General features: G+C 40.1%; 2 protein-coding genes across 7 annotated transcripts in view; one reads left to right on the top strand and one right to left on the bottom strand.

The window, feature by feature from the left end:
- The first annotated feature begins 4470 nt into the window (after window positions 1-4470).
- nhej1 (nonhomologous end-joining factor 1) lies at window positions 4471-11626 on the top strand. 6 transcript variants are annotated; one of them, XM_053638665.1, is made up of 9 exons: window positions 4541-4558; window positions 4660-4798; window positions 7033-7250; window positions 7378-7596; window positions 7749-7887; window positions 7961-8016; window positions 9851-10010; window positions 10102-10184; window positions 11425-11626. In XM_053638665.1, the coding sequence occupies exons 3-9, from the start codon at window positions 7065-7067 to the stop codon at window positions 11530-11532; spliced, it is 951 nt and encodes a 316-aa protein (XP_053494640.1). In that variant the 5' UTR covers window positions 4541-4558; window positions 4660-4798; window positions 7033-7064; the 3' UTR covers window positions 11533-11626. The 6 variants fall into 6 exon arrangements, with proteins under 6 accessions (XP_053494641.1, XP_053494639.1, XP_053494642.1 ...); XM_053638666.1 differs by having other exon boundaries at window positions 4471-4798; window positions 7064-7250; XM_053638664.1 differs by having other exon boundaries at window positions 4471-4798.
- Window positions 11627-16278: 4652 nt separating this feature from the next.
- Window positions 16279-19601, bottom strand: part of bin1b (bridging integrator 1b) — a 50022-nt gene continuing 46699 nt past the window's right edge. Inside the window, exons 12-14 of the mRNA XM_053637531.1 lie at window positions 18603-18671; window positions 18409-18510; window positions 16279-18288 (exon numbers count right to left, since the gene is read on the bottom strand). Of these exons, the coding sequence (XP_053493506.1) occupies window positions 18187-18288; window positions 18409-18510; window positions 18603-18671 (273 nt within the window). The 3' untranslated portion in view covers window positions 16279-18186. The remainder of the gene's footprint in view (window positions 18289-18408; window positions 18511-18602; window positions 18672-19601) is intronic.

The raw sequence follows: 19601 nt of genomic DNA, 5'->3' as shown, positions 1-19601 counted from the left end.
GGTTTCTCCAATCCAGATGCTGTTTTTTGTCAGATTGCTGTTACTACAGTCTCCAGCTACCCGGATAGGAAAGATCTGCTCAGATACCACTCTCTTTTAACATTTTAACCACTGTTCTTTTAACATCCTAGTTGAAAACAGTGCCCCTGGGTTTGTCAAAATGGCTTAATAAATAAATAAATAAAAACTTCACATCTTAATAGGACAGAATATACCTTGGTGGTGTACTCTCACAGGCAGTCCAAGTGTAATCATGTGTTTTGTTAGATATGGATGACCTGATGAGGTCAGCCTCACTGCTTGTCTTGTCTAAAATGAACAAAAACTACAGAAAGACAAAGCAGTTATGAAGTATGTACAAAAATGAGAAATAATGTATAATTACCCAAATCTTTTTTTGAGTACATGAATGCTATGTTGTCTCACTTTGGCTATTTTCTAGTTTAGTATTTTTGCGCACTTCTTATAACGTAGGAAGCTTGTAAATTGGGGTTAAGTTGTAGATAGGATGGTAATACAGTGCCTCAAAAATCAGAGCTTGAAATTCCAGTACTAACAAGCAAAGCGAAAGCAGAAGTCCTGTTAAAGCATAAAATAATAGCATTATGGTAAGAAATGTGAGAGAAGGAGCACAAGGGGTGACTCACTGTCACTTACTGGCATATAACACTCAATGCTACATACTATTTGCACTTCTGGTTAGATGCTAACTGCATTTCATAGGCATTGTACTTGCACTCTAAAGTAGAATCTGATCTAAATATGGTATACAGAAACACGTGGGAACCGGGGGGGAGGCAGGAAATGACACTCACATGGCTTAGAACAAGGCACACTCAGCTAAATCACTCACTGCACCTCATAAAAAAAGCACAACACAAGACTTTGCTGATGTTGTAACAATAGGGAAACAGTTGAACATGCACATCTGCACTGCAAAGCATTACCGCACACAAAGAGAAGGTCTGATAGAGTTTTCACTGAAGGGGTTACTAACATATAGTTACCATTGGAGTAATTCACAAAAATGAATTTGAATTCATGAAAGAATCTGGAATTTACCATTTCATTTGACCATTTAGGAAATTTGAATCCCTTAAGGCTTCTAACCACAGCCCAGTTCAGTAGATAGCAGTAATGTACATTAAACTGATCCGCCAACAGCCATAAACATCAAATAAGAAGATTATTTGCTGGGCAGGACAAACCCACAGTGTAAAAATATTTTACTGTCATGGCCTCCAGGGGCTGTTCCAACTTGGGCCACTAGGAGGCACACAGACTCCCTGTGTAGAACTTCTTGTGTTGTTTCTTCTTGTGTTGTTTAATGGCAGTTGACAAGCCAACTTATGGTACATTACCGCCACCAACTGGACTGGAGTGCGAAGCATTCATAAGGAGGGAGAAAATAAACCTTTCTATAATATGTTTATTAAATCCTATTTACCCAATTCTGTTTTCCTGAGATAATTAAGTATTTCTCTTTGTATTTTTAACTGTCCTGAGGCACAATTCAATAGGTTTGGTAAGGTGAAATTGATTAAATCTATATTTCTCAATTTATTTAATAACTCCTCACTTTCCCTTGTAAATATTACACAATGTAATAATACGTGTTCAACAGTCTCTGCTTCACCACACGTCATGCATAATCCTGTTTGATGTTTCCCTATTTTGAGCAATGAATGATTTAAGCCAGAATGTCAGAAAGCCAAGTGATAATTGCTTCTTCTTTCCTGTTATTGAGTCCTATTCTCCCTTTCCAAAATTTGGATCCTGTATAGGCGTCTTCACTTTTTTCCCATGACCCCATTTCTTGCCACTTTATAATAATAAGTTCTCTAATTCTTCCTTTTACCGCTTTACTGAGTGGTATGTGAACTTCAACATCCGTATCATCCATTGCCTTTTTAGCCAATTTGTCCATTTCATTTCCTTGTCCTCCCACATGTGCTGGTACCGAAAGAAATCTCAGGACCATCCCCAGTTTCTGAATTCTAAGCAGATGTGTAAGTATCTCATATACTAAATCTTATCTTGATTGAGACTGCCCATTTAATAAGCTATTTAAAGCTAATTGAGAGTCTGAGCAAATAAGAGCACCCATTGGCTGAACTTTCTCCACCCATTGCATAGCTAATAAAAATAACTCTATTAACGTTATTAATTCTGTTGTAAAAACTGATACATAATTAGTTGTCCTTTTTGAATGCTGACTTTGAACCTCTTAATATATCCTACTAATGAAGGATCCTTTGAACCATCTGTGATTACGTGAAGCATTGAAGAGTATTATTGCTCTAAATACTACTGTACAATGACCTCCTTAGGTGTATATGTTTCATTCTTAACTTTATATTGTAGATGGAAATCAATTTGAGTCATGGAGAACAACCAGGGAGGTAAATTGGTTACTATAATTGTTGGGCTAACTGAAATTTCTGTAATTCCCAAATTCATAGCCTCTTTATTGAACTGCACACACGTCCGTGTGGGGTCCTATTATCTATTTTATATATTTTGGAATATGATCCAACCCTTGCCTGAACTGTTCTATCAAGCAAAAAATCCATTATCTGATTAAACATTCTACCTTCAACCTCTAGTTGTTGTAACTTTATTAAGAATCCCTCCTTCCAAAGCATGTCATATGATTTTTCAGTATCAAAAATATGCCTACTACCACCTTTTTAATTACTTGATCTTTCCTTATGTCTGTCTCTAAACATATAGCAGCATCTACTGTACTGCGTCCTTCACGTCAGCCACTCTAGTAAGGTGATATAATCCCTTTCCTTTCAAACATGTAGTTCAATCTACATACAATAAACCGTTCCATTATCTTACACAAATTTGATGTTAATGCAATGGGTCTGTTGGCAGCATTATGGTTGTTCTTTGCTGTATTTAATACAGGGACAGGGATAATTGCCTGATGTTTCCAGGAAGAAGGAAGTCTAGCTGTGTTCCATACTTTATTAAATAAAGTAGTATAATATTCAATGAAAAATCTTATACATTTTTAATCATCATATAGCATATTTCATCCTTTCTTGGAGATGTTTGATTTACTCCCTCAATTACTCTCTTTAATTCATACAGTATAATGAGAATTCCACCTCAATAGGGTCACTAGAAAGCCTTTTCCCCACCATAATATTTGGATGCTCCTTTCTACTCTGTACTCTTCTGATATATTATTATTACTGTGCACCTTTACAAACACCTCTGCTAACATTTCTGCCATTTCGACATTTGTCACAGCTATTCTTTCCCCATTACTCAGAACAGGTAGACCTAAATTTCTTTTTAAATCACCCATTTTTCTGATCATACCCCATATTTCACATTCTCCCCTATAGAATTACAATAATTTATCCAGAAATTATTTTTAGCATCTCAAATTACCCTTCTCACATTTGCTTGTGCTTTTTTTTTAAATATAGAATGAGGTCATCAAATATATATGTCTTCCTAACCTTTCTAAAGGCCTTATTCCTATCCTGTATTGTTGTGCTAGATAATTTTGTCCACCATGGAACTGATTTCTTTCTTTTTGTTCCTTTATTTTTCACAATGACTTCATATGACTTTACATAATTTCTCATTGTGACTTTCTACATCCTACATTTCCTCATTTAAATGCAACTCTTGTAACTTCACTTCACTAATATACTTAAATGCCTCCCAGTTTGCTGTTTGAAATTTCCATCTACGCATCTTATCCTCTTTAATCTCATTAACATCCATGCCTAGTTTACTGCAAATACAGTGCATCCGGAAAGTATTCGAAGCGCTTCACTTTCTCCACATTTTGTTATGTTACAGCCTTATTCCAAAATGGATTCAATTCATTATTTTCCTCAAAATTCTACAAACAATACCCCATAATGACAACGTGAAAGAAGTTAGTTTGAAATCTTTGCAAATTTATTAAAAATAAAAAACAAAAAAGCACATGTACATAAGTATTCACAGCCTTTTGAGCCTATTGAGAAAGGTGGCTGCTAACATGTTGCTAAAGGGGACTACAGACGCTGTCGGGGACATTAAACGTCATCACGCCGAACAGGAAATTTTTTTTGCAGATAAACTGGTTCAAGTATGCTGTGCACAATTCCTCAAAAAATGTGGATGAAGATTCATCCACAGAGTAAATCCGTATTATGGAAAATGTTTTTAAATCAAGTTTGGAAAAGTTTGTCGGAAGCTTGGTGACGGTGACGTTGAAGTCGAGCGACCGTAGTGTAGTTCGTTTATAGCGTACAGTTAGCTGTTTATTTCTGGAGATTGTATTTAGGTTTCAAACATTTGTGAAAATTATCTTGATGGACAAAACGTGTTAATATTGTAAACTTTTGTCAATCACAGAGCTTTTTTTCTGCATTAATCCAAAAGCCTGTGGGAAAATCCTACTGGGGTTTTGTCGATGGAACCAGTGTGATGCTATCTTCCGGTTCCGGTACTAAATGACATCATCTCTGCGCCACTCTATAACACCAGACAAACTGAGCTGCTGAAAACAACCGCGCAGTGCAAAATAACTACCTGCGCTCAGGTATTGTGGCTCGTGCTGGGAGGTTCACACTAGTCCGCACTGCGCGGTTCTTCTGTGTAGTTCAGTTTGGATCAGCCTTTAAATTGTTTGGTTTCCCGTAGATGCGCGTGTACGCGAAAGGGAGTGTGATTTGTCCGGGGAGTCAGATTTCGGTACGACACCCGTTAACGCAGCAGATCTCGCGACGCCTATGGATTTAGTCTAGGTTGGTGTTCCACTGAGGAACAGTGCAGCACAGCGGTAAGGGTTTATTGGGATGAATTTCTTTATTAATTAATAAGATGTAGTCAATCCTAGTTATTTCGGTTATTGGCGATTTTTTTTGTTTCTCTCTTTCTAAGTTCATATTTACTTATGAGACTGGGACTGGTTGCTTTTACCTATGACTATAACTTAGACTTAGGGTTAGGTTTAGGGCGTAATATATCATTATGGTGTGACTTAAAACTAATTTTAATGCATAATGGAATCATAGGACTTGAGGGGTATACCACAATAGCGACCTAACCGTGGGTCAAACTCTGGCTCATCCGTACCTCGAAGCTGGCTCTCGGGTTAGACTGCAGTCACACCATCTGCACTTGGGAGAAGCTCGGACACGCTTTATTTTATTTAATTTAATTTAATTTATAATAAGTAGAAACAGAGCAGAGGTACACAGTACACCAACATTCAAATATACACCATTTCAACGCTTGTTTGTCGGTTTAAGGAAGTTACGTCATTGTACCATGGACGTTTCCGGTTAGTTGTCAAGCACATTTAAAACAACAGCGGTTTATGCACGGTACTGACTACGTTTACATGGACAGCAGTAACCTAATTATTGACCTTAATAAGGTCTGAATAAGATAATATTGTGATTAAGGTGTTTACATGAGTCGCTTTTTAGAAGATTCCTTTCATGTTTTTACATGTTATAGAACATAGATCGATTAACGTCACACATCATTACGTCTCCACGTCACACCGTCAGACGCCCCTCCAGAATTTCACCTATCAACATAGAGTTTGTCTTCGTTATGGAACCGTATACAGTTTTGGATGTTTTTATTTAACATTATAAGAAAGCCTCAAGTGCAGTTAATTAATTGTCATGCTCTATGTGCAAATAGATGACAGTTTTCCTTTTGTTCATAGTTTTGATCTTATTCTCGTCCTCGTTGTTTGATTCTTGTTTACGCCCGTTTGCTGATCGCCTGACCTTTTGCCTGTTTTTGACCACGCTACTGTCTCACGTTTTGGATTTGTCTGCCTCTCCTCAATAAAGCTCTTATCTGCACTTGCATCCATCCTAAACCCTCATTACGTGGCAGTTAGCAACCGTCTTTTTACGTTTTACTGGCGTATTTTATGTTGTAGAAGAAAACGTGGAAAATATTTTGAGCTTGTTTTCACCACAGACCTCATTTCAGGGTTTTAACCAAAATCCCATTAAAAAAAAAAACTCATTGATTCGGGACGATGGAACCGAAGGGAGAAAATACTAACTCGTTTCTGTGTTTTGGCATACAGAATGATGTCATCCCTGTGCCACTCTATGGTGATTGGCTGTAAGTTTAGGATGCGCTCGATTTGATCTGCAGCGGAGTTTCTATGAGCGGAGGACGAACTTTAAACGTCAGTATCGCAGTCGATCATGTTCATGTAATCGTGGGCAGTCAAAATCAGAATCGAGATCGATATTCGATTAATTGTGCAGCCCTATTACATTACAGACATTGCAGTTTATTGCTCTGGTCACATCTGCAGTCCTCATGCCTCCCTTCCTCAGTCACGTGACGATTTCGCCTCCGTCTGATGGTGACTGAGGTCATGTTGGGAATAAAAGGTAACGCTGACATAAACCGTAAACTGAAGAAAGTTATTGTCGGTGATTCTGGGTATTAGGCTAAAGCTAGTGGCGTCACATTACGTGCGTATGATGTCATGCGCCACTGACTAGGAAGCGGCTTATACTTTCGGTTAGTAAAAAAACCCCCTAGTGATTATATTTGAGATGATATTACCTTTCTAAAATCCACACACTAGACGGTAGAGTGCATAGTGTAAGTGTACCTTCATTTGGGACACAACTTTAGTATTTACTCTCCGAAGCGTGTTTTCAGAACAGAAGTAACGTAGTGAGTAAACGCACCCCATACCGCACGCAGACTGACTAATCCATAATGAGTCATTGACAACGATTTTCATCATCGATTTTATCGATTAGTTGTTGCAGCTCTACAATACACACTACAATGTACAGTCCTTGGATGTATTTAGCACTGTCCAGTGTTGTGATTTGATCTTCTGCAATGGGTGTTACTGTAAGTCTGAACGGGGCCATAGAGTCTACATAACAACTCTGATTGAACTTGCTGGCAAACTTTTTAAAGTAACTAAAATGCAATGCATTCAAAATAAATTTTCCTTAAAGCTGGGGGCTTAGCCAATATTTAGTAGTCACATTTAAATTTTATTGTCTTTTCAAGGTACTCTATCTGTGGCTCTGTATTGTGTCAGTATGGAGAGTACAGGCCAGACTGAGGGAGCTTTGTCGGCTTTGCCATGGGTGCCTGTGAACATCGGGGGTTCCAAGTTCTTGGCCAAAGCCTGGTTTGGTGATACAGAATATCAATTGCTGCTGAGTGACCTGAACAGCGTTTGGGAGGAACAGATGAGCACAAACAGCATTGAGCAACGTGCACAGGCAAGGATTTAAAATAAATAAATAAATAAAAAATTCCCACAACAAGGGTAGTTTTGACAGCAGACAGTTGGCACAGACAGCACTACATACCCAGCAAAATTGTTTAAGTCTTTTGTCTCCCTCTCAGGTTCTAAATAAGCGTCTAAGGGCTCCAGTGCACACATTTGTTGCTCACCTGCGCTCAGTGGCTTGGCCTTGTCTCTCCAGGCAGTCCTGTGAACAGAGCACAGCTGTACATTTCCTTCTCAAGCCTCAGGGGGGCCACTTAACCGTCACACTCAAGAGTGAGCTGGGAGATGTACCATTCTATTGGGAATTCCACTGTACCCCTGCCTCGGTAGCGGTGGTGAGAGTTATATAGTGTCTCTTTATATAAGCCCCATGTGTCGTGACTAACGTCTTAAATGAACTGGCAGAGATGAACATTGAAAATATGACCTGAACATCGAAGAAAGATATAATGTTTGTAATCTTGTGTATTTTTGTGTTGTGTGAAAGGTGTCCAGAGAGCTAGTGTGTCCCTTGTTGTCTATGACTCAAGTGCTGCATAGACAAGTTGGAGAACTAACTGCTTTGCTGCTCAAGAAAGACGCTGAGATACAAGACTACAAAGAGAATGGAGCCGTGCTTAGCAGAGGTGCATACTCTAAATACAAAAGTTCTTCCACTTGTGCACATGTGGTGAACTTACGGATACATGTTATTGACAGGTAGGCTTCTGACTGAGCTGTTTGAGGAGGAGACGTACAGAAGGGACTTTAACCAGGTGAGAGCCACTTCCTCCAACCCAAACACATATTGAGTGTACGAAATGTAAGTAAATGTGTGCCCTCCAAACCTCCTTGTGTGATTAGGATGTTTCCAGTCCAGACATGGATGTAAGAATGAATTAAATATAAATAGAATGACCTGGATTGGTTAGATAACAAGGGGCCCAGAGGGGGTAAAAAAAAAGAACATATAAAGTCTGTAAATAGTAATTCAGAGAGCTGGCAGGGCAGATTTGGTGGGAATCTTTACGCATACGTGATATGCCTGCTTAGATATGTTCCATATAAAGTTTTAGCTGTAAGTTAATTAAAATAAAACTTTAATGAACTTAGGGGTCCCAGAGTACATAAAGTTAAAAGGATACCAGCAATACTCCTGGCTGGTTAAATAATTAGTTGTGGCAATTTTTCTGTTCTTCTATCATCAGCAACCACTTGTGGTCAAAAATCTGTCTTGATACCTATGCTCAGCGTGTAATGTGTCATTGGGAAGTTTTGAGCAAGACTGCATGTGCAGCCATAACTCCCTCACACCATTTAATCATTAGGTCACTGTTCGTTTAATAATTGAATTTAATATTCAATATGTGGGCCTTCCCCAAACTTTTGCCACAAAGTTGGAAGCGGACCACTGTCTAGAATATCTTTGTGTGCTGAAACATTAAGATTTCCTTTTACTGGAACTAAGAAACCTATCCCAAACCTGTTCCAGCATGACTGTGCCCCTGTGCACAATATAAGGGCCATAAAGACATTGTGTGTCAAGGTTTGTGTGAAAGAACACTATTGGCCTGACTTCAATCCTATTAAACACCTTTGGGAAGAACTGGAATGCCTCCTCACCCAACATCAGTGCCCAACTTCATTAATGCTCTTATGGCTGAATGGGCACATTGGTGCCAAAGGTGCTTCAACAAAGTATTGAGTAAAGGCTGTGAATACTTATGTACATGTGCTTTTTTTGTTTTTTATTTTTAATAAATTTGCACAGATTTCAAACAAACTTCTTTCACGTTGTCATTATGGGGTATTGTTTGTAGAATTTTGAGGAAAATAATGAATTTAATCCATTTTGGAATAAGACTGTAACATAACAAAATGTGGAGAAAGTGAAGCTCTGTAAATACTTTCCGGATGCACTGTATATTTTTTTTATTATTATTTATATAAATACATCAGCTTTAAAAATCATTGGAATCCCTGGTGGTCTGGGGGCCTTGATTTTGGCCGAGTTTTCAGTCTTTTTGTGTGTTTCTTTTTTTTTTTGTGTGTGAGCTGTAGTTAGGGTGGGAATTTTTCTTAAACCTGGCACAAGTTGCTTTAAATCTTTAAAGCTGCAGGTTATAGTCAAAACCTTGTGCTCGTGCAACTGTTTTCCTTCATCATGTGGGATTCAGATGCATTTGAGACAATGTCTATTGTAAAAAGCGCTATACAAATAAAAATTGAATTGAATACACCTAGTTTGAAGCTGGCAAGTCTTCTTAAAAAAAAAAAACAGTGAATAAACCATGTACAGTTCGGATTTGTATTTGTTCAGGGAGCTTTATCTACTAAATATGAAACACAGCCAAAGGCGCTCTCACACTATGAAAGTTTTAGAGTTCTTTTTCTTTTTGCATCATCACCAGTTGATGTATGTGTGCACCTCTTACTTTCCTACACATTACTGTTCGTGACAAGTGACTCAGTTAATCAGTAACCTCAACCTTATTAGCATTTGTTTTTAATTTATTTTCTTTTTTTAGTCTGTTTACTAATGAGCCAGATCAAGCAAAATAGCTTTTTTTTTTCTTTTTCTTTTTTTTTTTTTTCTCCCCACATTCTCAGAGGCTTTCTAAGATGCTGCCGGACAGTCTGGAGTTTGAGTCTGAGCTGCAGGAGCTGTATGTGTCCATATGTGCTGCGAGAACTGCCCGGAAACGCAAGCGGTCTGCTTCAGTAGGCAGCTTTGTCCCTGACCAGGATCAGACCAATTGTGTGCCAACAGGTTACTGTACACCAGTTCATCCTAGATACATCGGTGTTTCACAATGCAGTCATATTGTCTTACAATTATTTTTGGGTGGATAACATTACAGGTATGAGGACTGCTTCTCTTGGGTCTAATGAAAATTATACAAGGCAGCAAGTAGAAGACACACAGTATGCTGACACCAAAGAGGTTTGATCAAATCCTAGCCCCTCACTGTCACCTTTACCTATGCATTTTCTCCCATCAGTCTATTTTCCCATATACACTCATGTCCACTTTATTAGGAACATGCAAATTAATGCAGTTATCTAATCAGCCAATCATGTGGTAGCAGTGCAGGGGGAAAAAAAATCATGCAGATACTGGTCAAGAGCTTTGGGTAATGTTTACATCAAACCTCAGAAAGAAGAAAAAGTCGGATCTCTTTGATTATGATTGTGGCATGGATGTTCATACCAAATGGGCTGGTTTGAGCATTTCAGAAACTGCTGATCTCCAGGGATTTTCATGCACAACATCCTCTATAGCAGGGGTATCCAATCTTATCTGAAAAGGGCCGGTGTGGGTGCAGGTTTTCATCCACCTCAAGGTCTGTTGGTTGAGGTGTTGTGTTCTGAGCAGCTTTTCTGCTCACCATGGTTGTAGAGTGCTTATTTGAGTTACAATAGACTTCCTGTCAGCTCAAACCAGTCTGGTCATCCTCTTCTGATCTCTCATCAAAAAGGTGTTTCAGCCTGCAGACCCTTTGCACACAGCATGTTTTTTTGTTGTTCTTTTCTGCACCTTTCTGTATAAAATCTAGAGACTGTTGTGTGTGTGAAACTCCCAGGAGATCAGCAGTTTCTGAAATACTCAAACCAGCCCTTCTGGCAGCAGAGGTGGGTAGTAACACGCTACATTTGTGTCATTACAGTTACTTGAGTAACTGGCCATACTTGTATTCGTACTCAAGTTCATTTTAATCACAGAAATGTACTTTTACTTCACTGCATTCAGTGATGTTCCTCCGTTACTGTTAAAAATTAATGAATGTCGTTTACATCACCTATAATAATTTGCGAGTCTCGCAATGCGCTCCAGTGGTCTGAATGCAGACACAACCACTCACTTTTTTTAGCGGCTCACTCCTGAAAGATAATGCCGTAGAGGGGGAAGAAGCGAGGGTGTCGATGGAGGCAGGACACACACGCACACAAGGAGAGGTGTGACTTACAGTTCTCCATGTAGTCTGAGATGAAGGACTTTCCCTTCATTTGAATCAGATCCGAAGTGAATAGTAATCTTCTACTTGAGTAGTCTTCTCATTAGATGCTTTATTACTCTTACTCAAGTAATTATTAACATTATTACTTTTACAGTTAAAAAAAAGTAGTTTTACTGAAATTTTTTGACTGAATTTAGTGTGACTACCTCGTATAATGTTTTTCAGACTGTGAGACGCTTACCCGCTGCTGCTGCTGTTCCTCCTGCAGTTACAACTGCAAACAGATCAGTTATGCATCCCAAGAAGAAGAAAGCAGCTGGACTCTTCCAATGACATCATGGTCCAAAAGTTGATGGATTTTTTTCCCCCTTAAATTTTTTACCTTGTTCAGTGATATACTCATGATTAAACTTTCAGTTTTATAAAACAATGTGATTTGTTTTTGTTGCTTTGTATTGTATTTTTAATACATTATTGTAGTGCATTATGTTTTTGTTCCTCTCCAACTCAAGCCTGTTTTTGTTTAGACTGTAGGGTAAACATAGTCATTATCATTCATAAGCTTCATTCATTCCTTTAAGTAACCACATGATCCTGGTCAGGGTCATGGTGAATCTGGAGCCTATCCTGGGAACACTGGACACCAGTCCATTGCAGGGCACCATTCACACAGTCACACCTGAAGTTGTAAGCAGCAATTCTAGCAACTCCACCACCATGCGGCCCAGACCACTGATGTTTATTCATTAGTTGATGCAAATACTGTAAGGTCTGAAATGCCAAACTGAGTCTGATACAGATCATGTAATGTATAATGTTTCAAACCAGTGAGGTTATACTATAGTTTAATCAACAGTAGTTTACTTAATTGTAGGACTTGTGAGCCAGTGAGGTCATGACAGTCTCTGGTGAAGTAGTTAATAGCATGCTCAATGAAAAGAGAAACATTTTGCAGTCAAATACAAGCATACGTCTTTAAAATCAAAATTTTCAAACCTTTGGTCTCCCAAATGTGAGAAAATACACTGATCAGCCATAACATTAGAACCACTGACCAGTGACATGAATAACATTGATTATCTCATTACAATCGTGCCTGTCAATGGGTGGGATACATTTGGAAGCAAGTGAATGGTCAGTTCTCAAAGTTGATGTGTTGGAAGCAGGAAAAATTTGCACGCATAGGCAACTGTGATCATTAAGCCTAATTGTGATGGCTAGACGAGCTGTCAGAGCGTCTCTAAAACGGCAGGTCTTGTGGAGAGTTCCAGGTTTGCAGTGGTTAGTACCTACCAAAAGTGGCCCAAGGAAGGACAACCGGTGCAATGGTAACAGGGTACTGGAGGCCCAAGGCTAACTAATGTAAGTGGGAAGCGAATGCTAGCCCGTCTGGTCCGATCCTACAGAAGACCCACTGTCGCACAAATTGCAACAGAAAAGAAGAAGAAAATGCTGGCTATGATAGGAAGGTGTCAAAATACACAGTGCATTGCAGCTTGCTGCATATGTGCTGCGTAGCCACAGACCAGTCAGAGTGCCCGTGCTCATCCCTGTCCACCACTGAAAGTGCCTACAATGGGCACATGACTGGACCATGGAGCAATGGAAAATGGTTGCCCGGTCTGATGAATCATGTTTTCTTTTACATCATGTGGACAGCCAGGTGTGTGTTTGTTGCTTACCTGGGTAAAATATGGCACCAGGATGCACTATGGGAAGTAGGCAAGCTGGCGAAGGCAATTGTTCAGGAATGTTTTGAGGAACATAACAAAGAGTTCAAGATGTTGACTTGGCCTCCAAATTCCCCAGATCACAATCCGATTGAGCATCTGCAAGATGTGCTGGACAAACAAGTCTGATCCATGGAGGCCCCACCTTGCAACTTATAGGACTAAAAGGATCTGCTGCCAATGTCTTGGTGCCTTATACCACAGCACAGCTTCAGAGGTTTTGTGGAGTCCATGCCTCGACAGGTCAGTGCTGTTTTGGCAGCACAAGGGGGACCGAAACAATATTAGGCAGGTGGTTTAAATGTTATGGCTGTTAATGTTAAATGTTAACAGTGCATTTTGCAATGAATGTGTGAAATGAGAGTCCTTAAGTAGTGTAGCTGTGTAAATAAGTCCAGAGGTATGTGATCAGTAATCAGTTGAACATGAACATGAGACAGTTTGTGATGGCTTTTTGTTGCCGTTCTCAGCAGCCATGTTTGTAGGCCGTGTTCTGGGAACTGTAGTTTGATGCCGATTCTAGTGTTGACATGACAGAACCCCCTCTGAAGCGCTATCTCTGGGAGCAGGATTCCTTCTAGGTCTCCCAGGCTTTGGGCCTAGGCATGGTGTGGCATGCATGGAATTCCTATAAAATTAGGGGGCTGAGCACATCTTGAGCTGGGACCCATCAAGGTACTGCAGTTTGCCCTCTCTGTGCCATGAGACTTGGATTTCCCTGATGGCATAAGCTGGCTCACCTTCAATGGCCAGTGGAGACGGCCCTCTGCAAGGGGACCTGGAGTGACTGGTTTAAGGCAGGAGGCGTGAAATGAAGGGGCTAGGCAGCTGAGGCATGGTAGGTCAAGCTTGTATGTGATGTTATTTAATGTGTTGGAGATCTTTGAAAGAGACAATATAGTGATGTGCCAGCTTTCTTCAACCTTCAGTGGCCTGAAGGTCTCTTATGGAGAGCCATAATGATTGTCTGGTCCATAGTTGGGTGTCTATCAACAATGTGTCTGGTGAGCTTATATGTGAGACATAGTAACTTGGAAAACCGGTCAGTGAGCACCATGGTGACTGTTTTGCTCTGCAATGGGGGGAGATCCATGATGGATTCAAAGGCTGTGTGTGACCATGGTCTTTGAGGAGTATGCAGTGGGAGGAGCTTGCCTGCCAGCACAGTGCAAGGTACTTAAGCTTGGGCACAGGCTGAGCAGGAGGAGACAAAGCTATGAAAATCTTGAAGCATACATGGCCACCAGTATTTCACTTGCAGGAGTTAGCGTGTTCTGTGAGTGCTTGATTGTCCCATGGCAGGGGAAGTGTGAGCCTTGTCTCTGTGATTAACTTGTCTTGGAGGACATACATTTTTTTCCCCCACCGGGCACTGTGTGGGGATTCTCACCTCTGGAAAGTTCTTGATCTCCCTGTCAATGTCCAGGTGAGGGCTCTTACAAAGTTCAATTCGGGCAGGATGCACTCTTCCGAGTGTTCACAAGGGGGAGCTGGGTGCATGCAAGAAAGGGAGTCTGCTTTGGTGTTCTTGGACCCTGGGCACTGTGAGAGGGTGAAATCAAAGTGGGCAAGAAACAAGGCCCAGTGTGTCTGATGGTAGTTCAGCCTCTGGGCTGACTTGATGTAGTCTAGATTCTTGTGATCTGTGGAAATTGGGTTAGGGTTAGGTGAAGTGGAATGGGTGAAGGGGTTCCATTGCAACCATTTGGTTACCTTTTTAAGTAGGACGATTAGTGGAGATGCTATGATGCTAAAACCTTGGATGAATCGTAAATAAAAGTTGGCAAAGCCGAGAAAAGTTCTCCTAACATATCCCGTAAGCCGTCATTGATAAAGCACTGAAAGACCGCTGGTGCTGAAGATAGATCATGTGGCATTATGCAGTACTCAAAGTGACCAGAGGTGGAACTGAATTCCTTCTTCCACGCATCCCCTTCATGCATTCACACCAAGTTGAAGGTGCTTCACAGGTCGAGTTTAGAGTTTAACTCGAGGTTACTTTCTGCATCCATGGGATGGTGAAGTATTTTGTCGGGCAGCAAATACAGGGGCAGGTACAGTATTGCTTTATTGAAGCTTGCAAGCAAATCCAGCACATAGAGCAAAAATCAGGAACAGGAAACAGGCAATGTTCAGCAGGTGTGGTTCTATAGTCTGTGGGGCTTAGCCTAAAGACATCCATGTGTATGTAATAATACACAGGATACACTTTCATATGTGTTTAAAAGTTACATTGGCAAATCATCTTCATTTTTAAGAGAGGTAACTCTTTCATAACTGCTTATTAAAATGAAAACCGTCATCCTGGCCTGAGTTGAATTGAAAAAATTTCACATGCTTTATTCTACCACATTCATCTGAAAGTCATTCTTAATACTGCCCACTGCTTATATCATTTATCAAACTCAATGAACTCATGTTTAAAACCAACAAATCCAGGGCCATGACACTAAGCTGTTATTGCTTGTCTAATTCGGACCCTGATGGATCAAACTCATCAAAAAAATGCATGACCACAACGTTAGAATACCAGATATTACAAGATGTTAGATTTACAAACAAATGTAACAGCATAGGTAAAGTTTAACGTGCTGATGTTAACTATTCTGCTGAATTTGTGTCTCTATCTCACCATTTTGTCTGTCTCTCACTGTCAATCCAGACCAGATTAATTAAAAACCCATTATAAACCATGGGAATCACACACGGATATCATATCACGGAGTTGTTTGTTTGTTTGTTTGTTTGTGTGTGTCTTGGGAAGACTGTGTCTGTGCCATGGATAGTCAGGCACTTTCACTGCTAGCTTTTCTTCCACTCACACACACGCAAATCAGAGACATAATTTTAAAATGACAAAAAGTAATATAATGATAAAATCTATTTGTCATTTAACAATAAGAACAGAATAACAATGTAGCAATATACAAAGGCTCAGTATTGACAGGTATGTGAACAATGAGTGTATACTTTGCAATGACTGTGTGAATTGAGAGTCCTTAAGAAGCATGGTTGTGTAATTGAGTAATGATCAGTAATCAGGTGAATGTGATGGCTCTGTGTTGTAATATGCATTCAAGTCCTTCTGGGAAGTTTGTATTTATGTGTTGGGAAGTGGTAATTACGACATCAGATGCATTCAAGTCATGTAGATTGGAGCAAGATAGCGGTGTACTTTCTCTTAATTAACCCTTTTCAAAGTAACCTTTTCTCATACTGTGGCAGCAGCTAATCCAGTAATAGCAATGGGTTATTTTCAAGAGAACAGAGAAAGCTTTTTGTGCACCACTCAACAAGGAATTTTAAAAAGAACATGCAACCATACCAAAAAGATGAATCTGATTACAAATATTTATAGCAATCCATTTTAATACAGTATAATCAATTTGGTTTTGTTACAGACAAGTGTTGTTAATCATTGTCACATTATTCCCATAACTGATGACTACAATAAAATAACCAAACCAAACTTTAAAATGCTAGTTACACATATAACTGTGGGTTTTGAACACTGGATAACTGTCAGAAGGCGGTGTTTAACACTGGACACCTTTTGTTTTCATGCACACATATTGAGACTTAGTACATAGTCACATGGTGACTGTATGATGTAGTATTTCCTATAAAATATTTTCATCTCATGGCTATCTGTCCCTGTAACATTCTTGCTATAGTCCCGCTGGGTTGTCTCTGGTTTTGTGTGACCACCAGGGGGTGGTGTTTAAGAAAACCTATACCACAATGTCACAAGGAACCAACTCAGCCCAGAACTGACCAGAAAGATGTTCCGAATGAATCACTGTACTCATCCTATTGGGAGGTGTATAGTGATGCCAAGGAAGCTGCAGCACAGATCTCCTGGAAAAGCAGGCCTCTCTGTAGTGCCCAAGAGGATGAAATACCCATTATACCATGACTCTGACAGCATGAATCTGTCCATTTTGGGCTCAGAAGAGGCCAGCTGAGCTTTTGCAGGTGTCTAGACAACAAGCCAGCTTGTGGTAGTAGAGGGTGCCACATGGCTGATCCATTCAGTTGTATTGGTTTCTGATTCTGAAACCTGCACTCTTCTCTCCAGGGCTTTCTTGACTGCAGGCCTAACAAGTGACCCTGGCATGTAGGCTAGCTTTCTCAGGGTTGATTGCATGTGTCCAACCACACAGATTGTGCCAACCAGACTTTGTGACATCCATAAACCAATCTGGTGGAGAGCCATTCTGCGTCCTGGCCTACGTTTCACATTGCCAGGAGTAAGATTTCGATAGGAGAGGTCAATAAATGTGAATGCAGAGGCATTGGGCACATAGTTGGTGTTCAGCTACAGCCTTGGCTGCATGTGAGTGAATCCTGCAGGATGCTTTGTAATTACTCAGAGCTGAAGCTGTGTGTATAGTGTAAACCATCAAAGTTTGTGGTTAAGAATTAAATGGAGAGATAGCCACTGATCGTGGTATTTTATACTATGCTATTTTATGCTACCACATGACTTTGTTGTACGGTCTCAGCATGTGTGTATATGTGCACAAGAAAATGTCCACGTGTTAAACACCATCTCCTGGTGGTTAGAAGGAGTGCAATAGAACCCTAAAATATAAGTAAGGCAAGGTAAGGCAAAGGAAAGATTCTAGATCACAAGGTAAGCAGAAAGGTACTAGTCAACTAGTCACAAGCTCCAAATATTAATTTCACTCATTACTCATATTTCTTCAATGCTTTCTGGAGGCATTTCTCTGAAACCATCGATCTGAAAGCCAGTTACAGACACAATCACAAGATAACTGACCAGTAGAAATGTTCAAAAGTACACAACACAATATGCAAGTGGGTTGTACTAATGTCACATTCAGAGATTACTATAAAATTTCCCATTTATAATGCACTCTACCTCTAGCCATGGTATATCACAGGGCAAGAAACAATTTCTTTAACACGAAAACCAGGGGTGGATTTACTTATCCAAACAAGAAGAAAAAGAGAACAGGACATACAGTGCATTCAGAAAGTATTCAGACGCCTTCGTTTTTTTCACATCTGGTTTTTGCTTTGTCATTATGGGGTATGGAGTCTAGACTGATGTGGAAAAAGTAAAGCATTTTAGCACAAGGCTGCAACATATCAAAATGTGGGGAAAAAATGAATGGGTCTGAATACTTACTGAATTGACTGTAAAAGTGAGCGAATGAAAAAAACAAAAAAGGTAATGTTTGAAGCAGAAATAGTTCAGAAGGAGCATAAATATTGACAACCTACAACCTGTTTACAAACGTTGGGTGAAATTTTCAGGGAATACTCCTTTAGCAGTAAAGTCCTTATTTTGAAGCCAGTGTGTCTCTTTCACACCTAGCAACCATCCATCATCCTGCACATCCACAAACACCACAAAATGAGAAAGGTCTGTACATCTGACAACTGTTAAAATTACAGTAGCCTTTAAAACCTTTCATTTTTCAGAAATGTATTGGCCGGAATTATTACTGACCTGCTCATCAGGGCTGACAAAGGGCATTACAAGCACAATGTCCCCAGCTTTAAGGTCCAGCTCATCACCGTCCGTGGCTGCATAGTCATGTATCACTTTCACCTGCCATTATGCACATACACAGAGAGATAATAAAATATATTTATCATTTACCATGAATCCACAGTACAGAACGAATGTATTCAGAGTCTTACCTTGTACAGAACTCCTGGTGGAGGCTCAATATTAGATCCGCCATTGGTCACCGATGTGTCTGCATGTGTCTGAGAATGGAAAATAAGCTTATATTCCTACTATCTGACATGGACTTTAAGTCTGCTAATTATTGGATGTAATTCTATTCAGTCATAAGGCAGAATGTAGTTTGTGCTGTCGAAGCTTGTCCTTTGCGCATTTAGATGCTTGGTCCTACTGCATGCATGCAGCTCAGATTCATCTGTCTCATTAATTTCTGGATGTGCTCTGAATAAAGTCAAGTCTCCATCACTGAACAGTTGATAACTGCAACAAAATAGACTTCACGTTAAAACGATAATGAATTCAGAAATGACACTGATGCTCATATTCATAAGTTGCTCATAAGCTCATAAGTTCCTGGTTACACAATTGTACTTTTTGACCCTATAGAATACAGCTATAGTAAAAGGAAAATTATTTACAATCACACTATCAAGTGTCACCCAGATTAGGATGGGTTCCCTTTGAGGCTGGTTCCTCTCAAGGTTTCCTCCTCATATCATCTCAGGGAGTTTTTCCTTGCCACTGTTGCCTTTGCTCATTAGGGATAAATTAATAAATAAATAAAACATTTTATATTCAGAATTTATATATTTCTGTAGGCTTAGCGGTTAGCAGGTTCGCATCACACCTCCAGGGTCGGGGGTTCGATTCCCACCGTGGCCCTGTGTGTGCGGAGTTTGCATGTTCTCCCCGTGCTGCGGGGGTTTCCTCCGGGTACTCCGGTTTCCTCCCCCAGTCCAAAGACATGCATGGTAGGCTGATTGGCATGTCCAAAGTGTCCGTAGTGTATGAATGTGTGTGAGTGTGTATGTGATTGTGCCCTGTGATGGATTGGCACCCTGTCCAGGGTGTACCCCGCCTTGTGCCCCATGCTCCCTGGGATAGGCCCCAGGTTCCTCCGTGACCCTGAAGGAAGGATAAGCGGTATAGAAGATGGATGGATGGATGGATAT

This window comes from Ictalurus furcatus, chromosome 12 (assembly GCF_023375685.1).
Source record: "Ictalurus furcatus strain D&B chromosome 12, Billie_1.0, whole genome shotgun sequence".
Taxonomy (NCBI): domain Eukaryota; kingdom Metazoa; phylum Chordata; class Actinopteri; order Siluriformes; family Ictaluridae; genus Ictalurus; species Ictalurus furcatus.
The sequence above is the reverse complement of the archived record's forward strand: the minus strand, read 5'-3'. Positions and strand labels throughout refer to the sequence as shown.

Bases quoted from the DNA above. Each gene is read 5' to 3' on its own strand.
- nhej1 (XM_053638663.1), top strand. From the start codon at position 6,359: ATGGTGACTGAGGTCATGTTGGGAATAAAAG. The intron at 7,251-7,377 runs GCAAGGATTTAA...TCTCCCTCTCAG, and splicing joins GCATTGAGCAACGTGCACAG to GTTCTAAATAAGCGTCTAAG. The intron at 10,011-10,101 runs GTTACTGTACAC...ATAACATTACAG, and splicing joins GACCAATTGTGTGCCAACAG to GTATGAGGACTGCTTCTCTT.